The 19,868-nt window shown below is 41.7% G+C and overlaps 1 protein-coding gene and 1 long non-coding RNA gene across 2 annotated transcripts; both read left to right on the top strand.

The window, feature by feature from the left end:
• The first annotated feature begins 8,885 nt into the window (after positions 1–8,885).
• On the top strand, positions 8,886–9,886 carry LOC138956715 (uncharacterized). The gene is made up of 2 exons (XR_011452765.1): positions 8,886–8,942; positions 9,302–9,886. It is a non-coding gene; the product is annotated as an uncharacterized lncRNA (long non-coding RNA).
• A 3,549-nt stretch (positions 9,887–13,435) lies between these two features.
• LOC138956714 (KRAB-A domain-containing protein 2-like) lies at positions 13,436–16,221 on the top strand. Its single transcript, XM_070328000.1, has 2 exons — positions 13,436–14,702; positions 15,368–16,221. Exons 1-2 carry the CDS (start codon positions 13,946–13,948, stop codon positions 16,219–16,221), a joined length of 1,611 nt encoding a protein of 536 aa, XP_070184101.1. The 5' UTR covers positions 13,436–13,945.
• The last annotated feature ends 3,647 nt before the right edge of the window (positions 16,222–19,868 follow it).

The raw sequence follows: 19,868 nt of genomic DNA, 5'->3' as shown, positions 1-19,868 counted from the left end.
TTGGAAACTACCTGTCAAGAAGTTAAGCATACATTTCTAGTCAAAGATTCTTAATTCATTTAAGTGTTCGTTTAGAGTAAAGCACGCGCATATAACGAGAGCATCTACATTTACTTTTTTCTTGTTTTTCTGTGACAGAAATGTGTCACCACACCAGCACCCACCACCACCCCCGCACTCACCATAGACCCCCTCAACACCACCACCACCACCCCCACCACCACGACAACAACGCCACGACCAACCACCTCCAAGAACATAGCGGCGTTCGGGGGCACCAAGGAAGACTGGGTCATCAGCGCCATCATTGTGGGCGTGCTCCATGTTGGGCAGAAGTAGAAGTGTATTTATTCTTCTCTATTCCACAAGAGCTCCGCAAGGGCAACAATCAAACATGGTAATTAGCTTATCGTTACAAAGGGGAGAGAAAGAGGGAAGGGCTGAAGGGGTGTTGGGTTCAGGTAGAAAGTAAGACATTGTGAACGAGTGCATGCAGGAAGGGAGAAAGGAAGGAAGGAAAGAATGGAGGTAGGGAGTAAGAAAGAAATAAGGCAGGAACAAAAAGAAAAAAAAAGTCGCGTAAGGCGAAATTACTACATTTAGTCAAGCTGTGGAACTCACAGAATGAAACTGAACGCACTGCATTTTTTCACAATGACCACCGTGGTTCGCCGCTCGTGCAAAACGCAGTGAAACTGACGAGCCTGTTTAGCGCGGTAGTGGTTTCGCTGTGCTGCATAACACGCTTTTCTGTACCTCTCTTCGTTATAACTTTCTGAGCGTGTTTTTAATCCAAACATATCATATCTATATGTTTTTGGAATCAGAAACCGACAAGGAGTAAAAATGAAATTGTTTTTAAATCGATTTCGGAAATTTAATTTTGATCATAATTTTTATATTTTTAATTTACAGAGCTTGTGTTTAATCCGAATATAACATATGTATATGTTTTTTGAATCAGACAATGATGAAAAATAAGATGAACGTAATTTTGGATCGTCTTATAAAATAAAATGTAATTACAATTTTTAGGTTTTAATGACCAAAATCATTAGTTAATTTTTTAGCCACCAAGCTGAAATGCAATACCAAAGTCCGGCCTTTGTCGAAGATTGTTTTACAAAAATGTCAATCAATTTGATTGAAAAATGAGGGTGTGACAGTGCCGCTTCAACTTTTACAAAAAAAAGCCGGATATGACGTCATCAAAGACAATTATCGAAAAAAAGAAAACAAAGCGTCCGGGGATATCATACCCAGGAACTCTCATGTAAAATTTCATAAAGATCGGTCCAGTAGTTTACTCTGAATCGCTCTACACACACACACACACACACACACACACACACACACACACACACACACACACACACACACACACACACACACACACACACACACACACGCACGCACACACATACACCACGACCCTCGTCTCGATTCCCCCTCTTTGTTAAAACATTTAGTCAAAACTTGACTAAATGTAAAAAGAAGAAACAAGAAAAAATAGATGCAGAAAAACGAACAGAAAGTCAAGGAAACGTACACATGCAGATAAAATAACCACATAAGTACATACATACTTCGCCCAGACAAATGAATTTACTTCTGCCAAATCTGATAAATATGTCTCACTTACCTTTTCTCTGTTATCCCGTAAGCTGCTGGTTTGAAGCAAAGGGTTGACGATCTTTAATAGCCATAATCGGTTCGCTTGGTGAGAGACACATACACTCGATTTCTTATTCTTGAATTCCTCTGTTCGGCAGTCTTGCAGATGTGCGATAGGCCTACTTCACAAACAGTGTATCTGCACAGTCACATAACTGCACTGGTCTGTGTTGTTTCGTTTCCTGGATTCTTCTGCGCGGAGTTCGCAGAGTAAGAAAACAGCTCACACAGAAATCAGTGCTTCACAATTCCTTTCCTTTCTTTTTTTTTCAGCCAGAGTCCTTGGTGAGAGGATTACCACTGACCAAAATAAAGCGCAACTTTACACTAATAGTAGACTTTTATCTTAACACTTTTTTCACAGGGAGGGGGGGGGGGGGGGTCCACTTAATTGCTAGTAGGGATTGTCCGGTCGCACGTAATCAACGGTCTTTCAGTTCTTCTCTCGGACAGTCTGAAACCCGAGGTACTCAATCAGTAGATAAAGCAAATGTCCAGAACGTCGAAGGTAATCTTGTACTTCTTCATTCCATCTGATTGAATGTCCATCAAAGGCTGAGGAAATGAAATTCGTCAAGCAAAATAAATCACGGCCTTAACAATGTCCTCAGGACAAAAAAAGTTTAACTACCTTTTCACAAATGTTTTGACAAAAAATCAGTTCACTTCATTACTTCGCCGTTTTCATGTAAATTGTGAAATCGTCCAGTCAAAGGAGAACATTACAGGAGTGGACATTACCACAATCCCCGAAAACCTCCTGTTGGCTTCACTACACCTTTATGGTCACTTGGGGGGGGGGGGGGGCAGCAACAAATTCAGCACACCATCAATCACACCATGTAGGATTATTGACAAATATCTTGTATGTCCAGCAACAATTGCAAGAGAGAACATTCACCAGTCACTGAATTTCAAAGTAGTTCACCTTTTCGCACTTTCACATCAGAAGTGTCTGCACCCCACACAGGATAAGAAGAACAAGTCGCGTAAGGCGAAATTACTACATTTAGTCAAGCTGTGGAACTCACAGAATGAAACTGAACGTAGTCCGCCGCTAGTGCAAAAGGCAGTGAAAGTGACGAGCCTGTTTGGCGCGGTAGCGATTGCGCTGTGCTTCATAGCACGCTTTACTGTACCTCTCTTCGTTTTAACTTTCTGAGCGTGTTTTTAATCCAAACATATCATATCTATATGTTTTAGGAATCAGGAACCGACAAGGAATAAGATGAAAATGTTTTTAAATTGATTTCGAAAATTTATTTTTGATCATAATTTTAATTTTTTTAATTTTCAGAGCTTGTTTTTAATCCAAATATAACATATTTATATGTTTTTGGAATCAGAAAATGATGAAGAATAAGATGAACGTAAATTTGGATCGTTTTATAATTATTTTTTTGTTTTTACAATTTTCAAATTTTTAATGACCAAAGTCATGAATTAATTTTTAAGCCACCAAGCTGAAATTCAATACCGAAGTCCGGCCTTCGTCGAAGATTGCTTGGCCAAAATTTCAAACAATTTGATTGAGAAATGAGGGTGTGACAGTGCCGCCTCAACTTTTACAAAAAGCCGGATATGACGTCATTAAAGACATTTATCGAACAAAAGAAAAAAAATGTCTGGGGATATCATACCCAGGAACTCTCATGTCAAATTTCATAAAGATCGGTCCAGTAGTTTACTCTGAATCGCTCTACACACACACACGCACACACACACACACACACACACATACACACATACACCACGACCCTCGTCTCGATTCCCCCTCTATGTTAAAACACTTAGTCAAAACTTGACTAAATGTAAAAACTAACACATACCTAAATAAATAACACAAAGTCGTAGTTTACGTTGTCGTTTTCCTCCCGAGTCCTTATAAAATATTCATGGGCAGCAACCAATATCACGAGGAAAATCCACACGGGGGAAAATAACAGTGTCGACAGTTTCACTTCATAGTATCACTTCGCAATACAAACACGCACAGTCTCACTTGTAAGTACAACTTCGCACGTGATACCAGAGATAATTGTTCACTGTTTGTCTCTCTCTCGCGAAGGGGAAAATAAATTCTGACGGAAAAGTCATTCACAGCAGCACTTTCCCTTGACTTTTCGTAACGCAGACGGCGCTTGTTTCCGGGTTAGGTTATGTTTTGTTGTCCAAGGCAAAATAACCAACACAGCACTGTTACATGAATATCTAAACCCACATTAGTGACGTAAATATCGAGCAAACGCCATCAGAAGAATTACTGCACTCGTTCACTTGTGTGTTGACCAAGGCAAGGCGAAAACTACTGAAATGTGTTGAGCCACTCTTGTTCTTACCTGGGTGACCAGGTTTACTTTAGATCCACTACAATATTGTTGTTATAGCGTTTCAAAGTAGATGATTCCTCACATTTTTAATCACATCACGTGCGTGTTGACACAGAGGATAAACGTAAGTATCAAATTCTAAAGAGAAAGTAATCTGGCGATCACGCCCACAACACAATCACTGTAACAGCACTTTTGACGAAATAATAAACAAATTAGAATACAAATGTTCCACAACCTAAACCGTCTTGTGTGTGTCCGTTCTCAATCACTCTGAACACCTTTCTTGGCAGAGAAGCAGAAGACGGTGTGCCGTTCTGTAGCATCCCAGAATGTCAACTCAAAGTACACGGAGGCTCAAGCAAAAGACTGATACCAGGTGCTGCTCATATTTTCACCCCACTGATAAACACACGAATCACAAAAGCGACGTGATCAAACTGCATACGCTGATCGAGATATTCATCAATGTACGATCACAAAGAAACTGTAGACACGGCTGATAATTGAGCTGTCTGCGTTGTCAAATGGTAAGAATTGTCGCCGGCGCAGTTGTCCTCGCATTCACGCCATCTGTGACACACACAAAAACAACGGTGGAAAGTGTGAAATGGCAAACATCATTTTCCGATTAGGCAATTGATCTCCACACGAAGCTGATGTTTCTTTTGTCTGCTCATTCATTGAAAATAGAAATCATCAACAGATTATAATTAAAGGTTCCAACACCTACACTGTCTGCTTTGTGTCCATTCTTTTATCAAGTAAATTCGATTTAAAGAAGAAAAGAAGAGAGGAAGAAAAGAAGATTGAACTAAGCTTAATGTTCCTTGTGTCTACCTATTCACGAATCAATCTACGTATGTCAAACCTGTGCTAAATGAACCCTTTCTTTGCGCATTGGGCTGCAAACCTGTCAAGTCCGTTTTATGCCGACAGAGATGAAAAATCGCAGTCAGTCCTTATATACAACCATATATAAGCACAGGCTTTTACATGGACTAGGATAATACTTCCACTTGGATAAATACCAATGCAAAATTATACTTGAACTATTTCCAATGTAAAATACTGTTCTTGTTGCTTTTTCAAATAGTGAAAAGCTCGCTTTCACTCGCATAAAAACTACTCGCGTAAATCTGATTCGATACAGCAAGCCATGTAGTAAAAACTACCAAACACGTACAAACCCACTCGTGCAAAAACATGAGTGAACGTGGGAGTTTCAGCTCAGGAAGGAAGAAGAAGGAGAAGACAAACATTTCGAGAAAAATGAGAAGATTGACGGCCGAAGAGAGTACGGACTCCAACAAAACACAATTTCCCTGGTACTTGTGTCGGAGGCATTCGCATGTGCAGTGTGGATTTGCACGCATGGATTTGATGTTGTTGTATAACCAACACTTTCCTGCATAACAAACAATCTTAAACATATCAGGCAAAGCACTATTTGGAGATCAAATAACCAAAGGGAAGTAAGCGCTATAAATGCATACGACATGTGTAATAGAGTAAGCGAGCGTTATACGGAACCCATCTCCTGCATGCAATAATCCACAGCTGTTACGCATAATGGCGTCTTTTCAAGACCTCTGATCATCAATTCCTCAAAGCAAACGCATTATGCAACACAGTCTTTTATGAAATATTCTTCAGGAACCAATTATCATTCCAATATCTTTCCAGCTCACCGCAGTCAACGGGAGGCAATCTAATCTAATTATTTCTCACTTTGTAAGGCATACCTCTGAGTTATCTGCAAAGTTGAGCCCATCGTGTTGTGTTGTGTTGTGTTGTGTTGTGTTGCGTTTCGTTGCGTTGCGCTATTGTTGTTGTGTTGTTGTGGTGTGATGTGGTGTGGTGTGTTGTCAGTGTTGCGTTGCGTTGCGTTGCGTTGCGTTGCGTTGTGTTGTGTTGCGTTGTGTTGTGCTTTGATGTGCTTCGCTTTGTTGCGTTTCGTTCCTGTGCTTTGCGTTGTGTTGTGTTGTGTTGCGTTGCGTTGCGTTGGGTTGCGTTGCGTTGCGTTGCGTTGTGTTGTGTTGTGTTGCGTTGCGTTGCGTTGCGTTGCGTTGCGTTGCGTTTCGTTGCGTTGCGTTGCGTTGTGTTGTTCTTTGATGTGCTTTGCTTTGTTGCGTTTCGTTCCGGTGCTTCGCGTTGTGTTGTGTTGTGTTGTGTTGCGTTGCGTTTCGTTGCGTTGTGTTGCGTTGCGTTGCGTTGCGTTGCGTTGTGTTGCGTTGCGTTGCGGTGCGTTGCGCTTTGATGTTTGCGTTGCGTTGCGCTGTGATGTTTGTGTTGTGTTGTGTTGTGTTGTGTTGTGTTGTGTTGTTGTGGTGGTGTGGTGGTGTGGGGGTGTGGTGGGGCGTGGTGTGGTGTGGTGTGGTGTGGTGTGGTGTGGTGCGTTGCGTTGCGTTGCGTTGCGTTGTGTTGTGTTGTGTTGTGTTGTGTTGCGTTGCGTTGTGTTGCGTTGCGTTGTGTTGTGCTTTGATGTGATTTGCTTTGCTGCGTTTCGTTCCGGTGCTTTGCGTTGCGTTGTGCTGTGATGTGTCACTTTGCTTTGCTAGAGCAGTTTGCTTGCATCAAAACCAAATACTTAAATGTGCACATACACATTTAAAAGTGAGCCTTTTTATCTGGTTATTATTTCGTCAATCATGTTCGATCTGAACTTCAGGTGTCAGGTTCGGTTTAGACGTCGTCATTGATTGAATGGCAACATTTCAAATGCACTACAAAACTGATGTGTCAACTAACAGAGAGGTTGGTTAGGTGTGTTATCTCGACGTGTCTATGCACGTGGTTTTCTTATTTTGGTTTGCTTGTCCTTCAAGCGCAATCAATCATATAAGATAGTTTCCAAGCCGCTCAAGAAGAAGTGAAATCGGATCACCTGAACTTCAGATTAATTCTAAATTCAGAGACGGCGTCTTGAATTTGTTTTCTCGGCAAATAAGATATTCGAGGTTTTAATTTGAAATTAATGACAAAATTCGAAAACAAAAGTCAACTCTGCTTTACTGGGCTGTACATTTCCTGGTGTTTAAAAAAAAAAAAGATTTCTAAACCTTCTTGAAAACCGCGGATTGGAAGACACTTTTTTGTTCAATGACGACATCGACAGTGGAAAATAATATGACATATGAAACTTTGATCGAAAAGGGCATCATGAAGCAACACTAAGTAAAGAGGCTGACGCAAACATTGCACATCGTGCAGAACATCTTGAAATGGACATGTTTGGAAGTACAGACTATATCGGGACCGGACGCGCATCAAAACGTCGTGCCAAATCGGCAGAGAAAAAATATGCAAGCACGTTTGTTTTTCCTTAAAATTACGACATACTACCATGAAAAATTGGCGTTCGCGGAAATAAACTGAAGACAAAGACTTTGCAAATGCTTAGAAGTCCCACCTCCACAGTGCGGGGACCCGTCCTTAAAAACACTAATTTCAAAGTAATTTAGTTTTCAATGGTAATCAGACTAACCAGATCGAACGTCTTTTGATAAAAACATAATGAAAACCAAGTATTAGATTTTAATAGTAAAACCAGCTACAAACAAAGGGATCAAACCTAAAGGACAATAAATCCACATACATTATTTCTGGAGAACAGTCACGAATTTAGGCTTTAATTCTGCAGAAGACTGTCGTAGTGAAGGGGGAAACGTTGTCCAAGAAGTTGACGGAACAAACAAAAAAGTCACCGTCCAAAACATATTTATTGTTAAATTCCTGTCTCTGCCCCTGCGAAGATAATACAGAAAGTACAATCAAAGTTTATATGTAAACATAATTATTTGGTGTCTCAAGGTCGTTTGCTAAACAGACGGAAACATTAAAACCGGACAGTTAATTTCAGAACATGCTGCGTACATTGTTGCAAACTCGTTGAAGCACACATTCATGAACTGGAGAATACAACAGAAAAGTCACTATTATGAACGACTACCTGGTAATTTAACGTCTTCCACAAACTGTTGACATGAGCCAGACAAATCAAAATAAGTCAACATACTGTCAAACTTCGTCTGGAACCAGACCGAGAATCACTAGAAGATTAAATGCACCAGACAGACAGATCAAAATTCCCATTTAAGTGTCAAACGGCGAAGTTACTGGAGACGAACGATTCTCAGTCAGGTCGACTCGGGACAGACGAGGTGCTATACTTTGAATGCGGTTTCACCTTGCTTCTGAAAGGGCAAATCTTATTCACAGCGACGATTATTGTTAATATAAAAAAAGTGTTTGTTGTGTGGCATCGGGTTGACTCACTTATAGCTAGTCCGTATGCTTCACCTATACACTTGAAATCAAAGAAGGTACCTAACATTGTTCACACGGGTTTGTTCTTGTCCCACAGTATGCAATTTCTGAGACATACTCAAGTTTGTACATATTTTAAATAAGATATTTTTGCCAACAGCCAGCGCACAAAACATGTCGATTCTTATGTGTGATTGCAAAAAAGCAACAACAGCACGACAGTTCACTGTATTACAGTGTTCTAGATGATCGAACGTGTAGCAAAGACCTGTACGTGTACGTGTAGATATTGCGTCACCCGTGACTCACTTTTTTTCTTCAATGTTACAAATCATACGTTGTTTTGCTCCTACCAAGACTGCAGATCTTAGCAAACGCGTGACGTAATGTCACAAAGATGTGAGTAGCATATTTGTGAGGTGAAACCACGTCGTGTTTTTAACCTCCCTAAATAGCGAAGGGCGATGCGTAGCTGACCGGTGAGGCGTTATCTCGGGTTTGTTGCGTTGCACGAGAAAACCATAGCTTGAGGTGAGCTGTGTTTTGAGACATGTAGCTGGTCTGGGGTAAATAACGTCACAGCGTTTGAGATTTTCAACCGGGAAGGTTGTCGCGCGTGTCAGACTTGTTCTGGGAACAAGTACTCTTTCAAGAGACGGGTCTCTTAAGGTAAATGATTTACTATGTTGTATATTATTGACGTTGGAATACATAGCTGGAGTGTAAAGGTTAGTGTATACAAAGTGCATCAAATCTTAGTGTGAAGCGTTGAGAGAATTCTTGATGTAATTGTATCACGGTTTTTCATGGGGAATTTCTTGAACATAATTGCTACGCATTTATGTTATGTTTAAGACGGTCATGCTTTGTATGGGGAGTGTTATTCATAGATTAAGTATTAGTTTGGATATTGAATGTGGACGGAATGTGAACGTGGAATGAACGAGAATGTATGAGTGGTACATGAACGTTTGGAAGAAGAGATGGTTTTAGAGAATGTTGTATTAAGACTTGGTTAAATTCTTTAGGAGTTTCCATGAGGGATTTCCATGGCGTGTAAGGGAGGGTCCTTACACGGGAGAAGCGCGGGACGATGGTGGCGAGCAAGGGACCACATCGGCGCAGATGACTAGACGAGTGGAGTCTTCATCGATACCGGTCGTAGCTGACGACGGTTGTTTCCGCTAAGGGCGGAAGGGTTTCTCGGGGAGAAACATGAAAGGTGTGTGTTGGCATCTTCAGTGAAAGGTGTGTGTTGGCATCTTCAGTGAAAGGTGTGTGTTGGCATCTTCAGTGAAAGGTGTGTGTTGGCATCTGTGTGTGTTGGCATCTGAATTCATTATTCTACGAGGATTCAGCGAGACAAGGAAGTGAACTGGCGACATGCAGTACTGAGCCGTGATTCGAACTCGTGAGTGTCTGTCGGTACCTTCTTGTGTGCGTTAATCTATATTTGAGAAAGTATTGTTATAATATGTATTTACATGCATTGAGTGAAAGCTGGAAGATTGTGCGAACTGTGTGTCGAAAAGTTGTTTCGTATTGATGTATTTAAAGTGAAGAAGTATGTTGTTTTTTTGGTTGAGGAAATAATGAGCCTGCATCCTCCCAAATTCTGTTTTTGAAGTGTTTGGTGTGAAAAGGGTAGAGACAGTGCAATAGGGCAGAACACGGGGTTTAATGACAGCTTTTTTGAAATCTGAGGGGACGGTGCCAGTGGAAAGCGACTCGTTCAGTATTCTAGTGATGGTGGGTAGAAGGATGTCTAAGTGATCACAGAGGAAGGGGGTGGGGAGGGGGTCGAGGTCACAGGACGTTTTGGCAGACTTCACAATGAGTTTACGAACAAAATCTTCAGAGACTGGGGTGAAAACAGAAAACGCTTCCCTTTGCTGCACAATATTTACTTATGTTTTAGACCAATGAGCGGTGGTATGCATATTCGGTGCCGGATGCATGATTTGACGCAAGGTGGATATTAGCGGCTCGCAAACGAAGATTCGTCCAAATAACTCATAACTCATAACTCATAACATTTTATTGATCCAACAAAGGAAATTAATTTAGTCATCAGCACATATAGGTCATTAATTAATAACTATAAAAGAATAAAAGAAGAAAATGTATAAAACCCATGATATAAAAATACCCTTTTTTCTTGCACACCTGACACACCGACACACCAATACACATGCATACATGCCTACATACATACATACATACATACATACATACATACATAAATACATACATACATACATACATACATACATACAAATGATGGTTAAAAACAACCTGCAGCGAACGGAAGCTGAAAACTAAAGGTGCATATGGTTCAAACAATCATTCAACTGTATTTATTTGACCTTACACAGACTGTAGGAAGAGGCAAACCGTCTTGAACAATATTTTTCCCCAGGAAGCGACTCCAAGAACACAGAAGACTCGAAGGTGATTGACAAACCTTGTAGTCTAACTGTCTTTCTGTGATAGTAGTAGTCCAGTGGACGATACCTTCGCCTGTGGTCTTCACCACGCGAATTCCCAACAGAAGTCAGACTTTCGAACATACAAAATAGGTAGGCAAGCATGATACGTCATGACGTCATATGATTCCTAGCATATTGACGTAATGCTAAACCTCCGGTTATCTCGAGTTATACATGTCCGTGGGTTTTTCTATGTTCGGTTATTTCCGTGGCTTCATGCGGAAAGAGAACCGTCGTCTGCAATCAACGACATGGACCATTCTGGTACTTGTTGCTGACAAAAACATGATTTTAACACAGAATTTAATGTCAGAATAGCTATATAAACGCTATTGTGTTTTCATCGTAGCAATAGGGTCCGATATTTAGACTCGAACAAGTATAATGCGACTCGTCTTCGACTCGTCGGCATTATACTTGTCTCGTCTAAATATCGGGCCCTATTGCTACGCTGAAAACACAATAGCTGTTAATAAGATGTTTGGTGGCTTGTTGACAGACCAGCTTTTTTTGTTGGTCCAAGGGGACCATATCGTCTTTTGTTTCATCTTTATCGACCAAGGCCGAAGGCCGCGGTTGATAAATATGAGACAAAAGGCGATATGCTCCCCGAGGACCAACCACAAAATGCTGGTCTGACAACAAGCCACCAAACATCGTTTTTGTCATCATTTTGGTTGAGCAACAAAATGCACAATAACCCACAGGGAGACGAATTTTTAGAATCCAACTCCGGGCCACAAAGCATCGTCACAGTGGCACGATATAACACGTCAAACTTGTATGTGACGTCAAACGTAGCTTGTTGACGCTTTTCTTCCAGTCTGAAAATGTACAGAGCTGCGATCATACCTGTGAGTTCAGTAAGTGTTGAGCATATTTCTTTTCTTTTAAGTGTGTATGACTTTTCGTTGTGGGTTTTGCGATTACAGAGATAAATTGCAAATTGACCATGAGTCGCAGCGGTAATTATCAACATTGATTGGGTCTTTGAGAGTGAATGCTTACAATCGTTGTCCTCGGAAACACAAATCCAAAGCCGCGATGGTTCCACACATCTAACAATCAGCCTGATTCATTGGCTTTTACTTTGACAATCCACGTTTCACCTGGAAGCTCAAACCCATTCACCACCTCGATTTATTGCATGGGGAACATGATATTTATTTCCCAGGTGTGTGTGAATGAAAACTCGTGAAAATGATGACAATGACACTTGCTACACACCCAATGCGAATGTAATCTTTGATTAAAGAAGACACTGTTACGTGAAACGGGAGGCAGTGTAGCTCAATCGGCAGAGCACTGGACTTGTTATACGCGTGTCACGGGTTCGAGTTCGGGCTGGGACGGACACTGGTCAAGTTTATGTGTAGATTCAGAGACGCCATCCATGACCCATCCCGTCTCACCACTGTGGTACGTAAACGACCTCGGTCATTCTGTCCTCATTGTAAGTGGCTGATCACGCCCAAACTCGCACACATTTGGGAAGCGCGACTCGGTTGCTACTAGGGAGATTTAAAAGACAGCACGTTTCGTTTTGCAGCTCGTTTCGTTTGGTGAATGAGTCACCCCGCGAAACGGAACGTGAAACGAGACGGCATAGGCCGCAGACAAGATTTAGATGTATTCACGTTTCGTTTCGGAATGAAGGAAGGGCGATAAATCTTCAAGTGAAATTATCACGTCTGTCGATCCTCGATCAGAATGGAAAAAAAAACCTAGGAGGTGGTCCAGAATCGGGCATACTTTGATTATTTTCAGTCCAAATAAATCACACAGACTTTGTTTATACAAAATCACATACGAAGCCAGAATAAAAATTCGATGCGATGACCTACTTCTGCTTCGCCATTTGCTTTCTCACCATGAAGTTGGATAAATGTACCAGGATCAGCACCCTTCAAAATATTTCAGTTCACAACAGTTGTCTACCTCCAATGAACACATTCTCAGCGCTGAAAGACTGTGAAAGGGTTGATGAATCTAGCAATGCATAAAATGGCCAACAAATAAAACTGTTAGTGTGCAAAAATACTCACAAAAGTTGACGAAATATTGTTCGTTTTTTGGGGGTGGAAAACGTGACTGCGTTTTGACGTTCCACGTTCCGTTTCAGTTGACCTTCACCTTTCCAGCGAGAGACCCCCGAAATGATGACGTTTACCACAACTTCAAAACGAAACGTCCCGACGTTTCGTTTTTTAAATCTCCCTACTATCTTTCCACTGACGTTTCTTGTTCGCCTTATTCTGCCCTCCTGTCACCATGCTAGACTGTCAAGGTTGTTAATGTCATGAAGTCTGCACTTCTCCGCAGGGACTCCGCTGGGCCCCACTGTTTCTTCTTCAGGTCAACCAACTCTAGCTAGATTTCGCTTCTCAGGTCACAACATTGACGTTTCAAACGGCTTCACTTCTTGGGCGGTGTCCAGCTTTGTTTCTTGGGGAAAGACTCTCAATGCTTGTACTTTGACAGTAGTTCCCATGTATCTGTCACAGGGGAAACCGGAATCCAGGGGGATCTGGAATCGCCCTAGGGGAAATTGGAATTCTAGTTTCCCCTAGGGGAAACTGGAATTCCAATATCAACTGGAAAATATCTAGTGGAGATTGGAATTCTAGTTTCACCTAGGGGAAACTGGAATCCTTTCTCTAGGGGAAACTGGAATTCTGATTTGCCCTAGGGGAAATTGGAATTTGTATTATGAATGGTTTCACTGCTGATAAATATTATATTCACAAACATTGTTTTGCATTTAACACATGCTTTGTGGAATGTTTTGCAAATTACAAAGCGAATTAAACATGACTACCTACACTATTACTTCGCTCATAGTTCGACAATAAGCCGAGTATGTAATCATCAGTCATACTTCCCTTTAGTTTAAAGCATGAGGAATGATAATCATGCACACATCGGTGGTGTGAGTTGATCATTCTTATATTTAACAATGTGAACACTGTTTACACACAACTCTGGAAAATCTGCTACTTGCTTTCATGTTTGAATCATGCACACATCGGTGGTGTGAGTTAATCATTCTTATATTTAACAATGTGAACACTGTTTACACACAACTCTGGAAAATCTGCTACTTGCTTTCATGTTTGCCTAGGTTGGCGACAGTAGTTTTACTGTAATGTGAAACCAGTTGTACTTACTTGTACATGTTCTACCATGGAGCAAAAAGATAAATTTTACCAACTCTTGGAAGATCATATCATGACTTTAGAAGATAATAAGAAGGAGGCGTTTTGTACATCACAGAGCAAATACAACCATATTCTTCAAGCTCTTCAGCTGGCCAAAGGAGCGAAATGTGCACAAGGAGCCAAGTTCAAACACAGGGCTGGCCAACATTTTTGCCTCCAAACAATTGGAACTCGGACACTTGTTTACTGCGTGAAGGCGAAAACTCCTCTTGTTACAAAAGAAGACACCTTTGAGACCATCAAGAAGTGTCATGAGGAAGTGTGCCATTCTGGGCGCGACAAAACATGGCACGAGGTGAAAACCAATTACTCTGGAATAAAGTATGACGCAATTGATGTTTTCCTGAAAACGTGTACATCTTGCTCAACAAGAAGAGTCCACCAAAATGCACCATTTGGGAAGCCGATGATCAATCTCACCTTTCTTCTGCGTCTGCAAGTTGATCTCATTGACTACAGAAATAGACCTGATGGTGATTTCAAGTGGGTGCTGCATGCCCGTGATCATTTCACGAAATTCAGCTGGGCGTACGCATTAAAGTCCAAATGCGCACAAGAAGTCGCCGATGCTATGATCAATCAGTTCAGTGTATTCGGTGCGCCAAAGATTATGCAGACCGACAACGGGCGGGAATTCACTGCGAGGGTGATCAATGAGCTGACAACGATGTGGCCTGGAATGGTGATCATCCATGGCAGACCCCGCCATCCCCAATCCCAAGGTAAGATGAACAACTGAAATTTTGACCAAAATCTCAGAAAACGTCACATATTTGAAGTTTTGACATTTTGCTTTTTAAAGTTATTAGCATTAACAATGAATTGTGGATGTCTTCTACACCTTTATTAAAGGGCCCGTCCAGAGCAATTGTTGCCCTGTCTTTTTATTAGCTGACCTGAATCCCAACCTTCCTAAGTTCTAAATTTTACCCAAGTTTTAATCTCGAGGAAGCTAGCATTCCTCCACAATAAACTGCATCAATGAGCGCTCTGAATGCAATGCAGTCGGGGAGACCTTCACTCTTTTTTTAATAAATTGGCGTTCTCACCCGACTATAGAACTATTTTTGGCTCATAACTTTAGACATACAAATTCGGTCACAGATATTTACCAATGTGAGGATTCCGATAATCTAAAGAAAACTAGGCAAAATAAACTATCGGAAGATTGTTTGCTTGGACGTCAAGATACTTCTGAGACATACACATTTTGTCACAAACATTTTCCATTGTGAGAATTTTGATAGGCTAATAAAGTGATTTGCCAAAAAACAGTATGGAGGGCCCCTTTAAATCAATACCATAACTATTGCCCGGAGAAATAAGGAGATTGAAAGAAATGAGAATAAAAGTAACGTTCCTAATCATTTCGTTCCTTCATACACAGGTTGTGTGGAACGTGGGAACGGTGACCTTGAGATCAAGTTGGGCAAATGGATGGATGAACACGGCTCCGAATGGACAAAAGGGTTGAAATTTGTCGTACATGCCATAAATACCTCAATCTCGGACACCACCGGAAAGTCACCTTACCAACTGGTTTTTGGACAACCTCCAAGGACAAATTCGTCTTTGTGGCAGGAACTGTCTCGTCAAGGGATTTTGTATGAAGAGGACCTTCCCGAGGATTTTCTTCAGCAACTTGAAATGGAGGAATCTGTGCCGCATACATCGGACTCGTCACAGCATACACCTCGGCGCCTGGAGGAATCTGTGCCGCATACCTCAGACTCGTCACAGCATACACCTCGGCGCCTGGAGGAATCTGTGCCGCATACATCGGACTCGTCACAGCATACACCTCGGCGCCTGGAGGAATCTGTGCCGCATACATCGGACTCGTCACAGCATACACCTCGGCGCCTGGAGGAATCTGTGCCGCATACATCGGACTCGTCACAGCATACACCTCGGCGCCTGGAGGAATCTGTGCCGCATACATCGGACTCGTCACAGCATACACCTCGGCGCCTGGAGGAATCTGTGCCGCATACATCGGACTCGTCACAGCATACACCTCGGCGCCTGGAGGAATCTGTCAGCAACCATAGCCATGGAAAGCGCGGCAGAGAATACATTTTGTTACATGATCACCGAATGATTGCCACAGGCACAGAGTGTCCAAGTAGAAACATGATCCATGGACAGTCGGTGAACACAAGTAGCCACGCTGTAGTGTCTGTTACTGAAGTACATGATGCCGAATTCATACCTGTGGAAGACAATCCATTCGAGGAATAAATTGACAGCTTGTTACACAAACATTCTTAAATCATACAATAATTCTTTTTTCATCAAGACAAGATCAGTACAATTCGAAGTTTTGAAAGTTTGAAAAAAGAAAAGCCCGGAAGCAGGGTTACGCATGGTCGTGGTTCTCGTAGCAGACGACGGTAATGCTTATCGCCAGTTCCTCTGAACAGTCGAAAGCCATCGCTAGAGTTCGTGTGAATCACAGCCGTTTGGTGCGTTTAGATTCCGAGGTACATAATAACGTGCTATTGCAGATAAGCTTACAGCGAGTCGCATTGGAAATCACAAACTGGCGACTACATTGTGAAAAAAAGGAAACTGGATCACACGGGTTCACGATGGCTCAGGGGTAAGATAAACCACGCAAAAACAAATTCTTTGAAAATTGCTCGCTATTTACGGAGGGCACCTAAGATGTTCTCAAGCGGTGAGTGGTGTTTGTACTGTGTGAAAAAGCCTGACAGTCTCTGTGGTAGTTTACGGGAGGCTGACTGTGCCTTTAACAGAATAAACATGTAAATACGCAGCAATTGACATGATTGTCCGTGAAATACAAAGTACGCTTAATATCCGTTAAAGTCCATGATGCTCAGTCTCTACCTCTATGTCTGTTGACGTTGTTTTGTTCATGTTTTCTTTTCTTTTCTGTCTGTCTTTTGTTTGTCTCTCTTTCTCTCTTTTTCTTGTTGTCTCTCTGTCACCGTCATCCGCTGTTCGAAACTGTTTTTTTCTCTGTCTCCCTCTGTCTGTCTGTCTGTCTGTCTGTCTGTCTGTCTGTCTGTCTGTCTGTCTCACTCTCTCTCTCTCTCTCTCTCTCTCTCTCTCTCTCTCTCTCTCTCTCTCTCTCTCTCTCTCTCTCTCTCTCTCTCTCTCTGTCTTTCGCTCTCCCTTTGTCTGTCTGTCTCTTTTCTCTCTATTTGCCCTCTCTTTGTCGCTCTCACTCCCATTCTCTGTATCTCTCTCTCTCTCTCTCTCTCTCTCTCTCTCTGTCCCTCTTTGTCTCTCTCTCTCTCTCTCTCTCTCTCTCTCTCTCTCTCTCTCTCTCTCTCTCTCTCTCTCTCTCTCTCTCTCTCTCTCTTACTTCTTATGCAATCAATTCATTTAAGCTGCCCCTAATAAACCCCAAGCTTGAAGCGCTCTCGCCTCCAAAAGCGGCGCACTTTGTGGGGACAGTCTAATAGCACCCAAGACACAAGACTTCCCATCCCTTCCCCACCCCTCCCCCAACCCCCACCCCTATCCCCAAAGTTAAGATGGTCAATGACGTGGGAGGCGGTATAGGGACACTGGATGGCTCATCGGTCACATCTGGACAAAAAAAACCGACGGAAAGCCGATTGACTGGAGAGGGAAAGGAAGGAATGCACTGGACACATTGCGAGAAGACGGTAGAGAATGGCCCAATGTGTTGGTTGGCTGATTGGAAGACCAAGGATGTAGCTACCTGTTTACTGCCCGGACAGTTCATGTTGGGTTACTTCTTCTTCTTCTGTTTTTATAATAAAAAAACAAGAAAGGTAAGTTGATGGAAAGTTTAATTCGACAAAACAAAACAAAACGTTCACAAATATATCGAGCCAACGGGTCTGTTTAGTGCACAGACAAACCTGCGTTTTCATTTGACTGCATGTCTACACCCAGCAAGCATATCCCGAAAACGGAGTATAGCTGCCCGAATGACGAGGAAACACGTCCTTACACGTAAAACCCGCTCGTACAAAATACGAGTGTCTGTGGGAGTTGCAGCCCGTGAACGCAGAAGAAGATTTGTTTAACACCTTACGCAATTACGTTATTCATTTGATTATATTCACGGAGTGTAGTAGCAAACACAAGGGGTAGATTATGGTACCAGAAGCAACGTCAGCACACACAATAAGCATTCAAAACGGCCACAGTCCTTGCGAAGGGTAAATAAACGTGACAACTGATATAGATGATGTGTGAACATTCTAATATGGTGGGAATGGAGATTTTTGTTCGAACCGGTAAAAAATCTCCGTTTGTTTGGGTTCCATTTTTGTTTCCATACGTTGGTCAATGAAGATTCGTGCGCAGCTAAAAATAAAACGTAAAGTAAACTGTGCGCATGCTCGAATAATGACACAGTGGTTTATCTCACCAAAGCGTGTACTCAGAAAGTTATAGCATGGTTTCCCTGGTTTTTCAAAGCTTCATACCACCGTTTACCTAATATGGAAATTAAACATGACGCGTTTGACCATATACGGAACATAAATTGCAGTCAAAGAGTGTACTTAGTACTGGTAAACAACATTAATGGTCAGGACCCTATTTTAGCATGTGCATCACACGTTCTTGCCTTGGCATGCTTTGAACCCGATTTCATAAAACCACATCCTTTTCCCCCAAAAGCAGAATCTTTTTTTGCACTTGTTTAACATGGCGCAATGAAACTGTTTGACAAAATTGTTTCTATAGCAACACTCACAGTCATGTTGTGATTTTGAGAAAAGGAAAGCTTCCATTAAATCCTTAAATCCTTGAAGTTTAGTACATTTTCAGATATTTGATTCATTTATGCTTAACTATTTTTGGAAGAGTTTGTGAAACTGGATGGATTCTCTTATCCGGGACCTTCCATCAAGGTTAACTACAGATAACTTAAGGATAAAGTGTAACCAAGGTTACCAGGAAGGCATATATATAAGTGTTACAATTTCTGCTGCAATTTTACTTTGACCTACCATGTCACAAGGGCATACCAAGAACACGTGTTCTGAATCCATGTCAGAAATAGTGTCACAAGTCAGTTCAGAGTGAACTGCTTATAAGGCCATCTAGACCAAACATGTAAGGAAAGATAAGGTTAATCCATGGTAATCCCAGAGGTTTCCTGCTAGAAGTAGGGCATACAGAGTTCCAACAGCTAGGTGTGCATGTTTGGATGTTGACGTTACCCGTACGTTTGCCTCATACGAGGGCCCCAAAGGGGGGGTATTATCACGATCACGGGAAGGGAAATTTTAGCTTTCACGATCACAGTTATCTTGATTTTTGTTTTCACGATCACAAACACCTTGACGAATAGAGGATCATAGAGTGATACAGCTGTGAAAAATGTACGTTGAAAATAAAATGCTTTGCAATAATGCCCATCACGATCACGAAAACAAATGACGATCACGATCACGAGACTTGATTTTTTTGTCATCACGGATCACGGGCAAAGTCCCATCACGATCACAGAAATGGAAATTTCGGCAATCACGGTCACAGAAAGGTCAATAAACGCCAATCACGATCACGATTTTAAACCCTTTGGGGCCCTCTCATACGTATTGGTATGTCAGTCCACTCACTATCAAGACCATTACGAAATCGTCGTGGATTTTTGGCGGAACTCGTTATAAACAGTCTTTCAGAAGAAGGACAACACTGATTATTTTTATAATGAAATAGTGTTTATGTCCGTTCCTGGTATGGATAGAAAGCTAAAAGAACGTTAAATCATGCATTGTCAATCGTGTTTGATAAAATATTTCTCACAGAGAATGTTTTACTAATTTTAAAACACAAAAACATCAACATCGCCATGAATCGAGTTACGCCGAAATTCCACGATGACATAATTATTTCTGCGTAATTTTGAATGTTTTGTTTTGGCAACAGCG

The sequence above is a fragment of the Littorina saxatilis genome, unplaced genomic scaffold, assembly GCF_037325665.1.
Source record: "Littorina saxatilis isolate snail1 unplaced genomic scaffold, US_GU_Lsax_2.0 scaffold_687, whole genome shotgun sequence".
Lineage (NCBI taxonomy): Eukaryota > Metazoa > Mollusca > Gastropoda > Littorinimorpha > Littorinidae > Littorina > Littorina saxatilis.
Note: the sequence above shows the minus strand (reverse complement) of the source record. Positions and strands in the feature narration are given on the sequence as shown.

Bases quoted from the DNA above. Each gene is read 5' to 3' on its own strand.
- LOC138956714 (XM_070328000.1), top strand. From the start codon at position 13,946: ATGGAGCAAAAAGATAAATTTTACCAACTCTTGGAAGATCATATCATG. The intron at 14,703-15,367 runs GTAAGATGAACA...CTTCATACACAG, and splicing joins CCGCCATCCCCAATCCCAAG to GTTGTGTGGAACGTGGGAAC.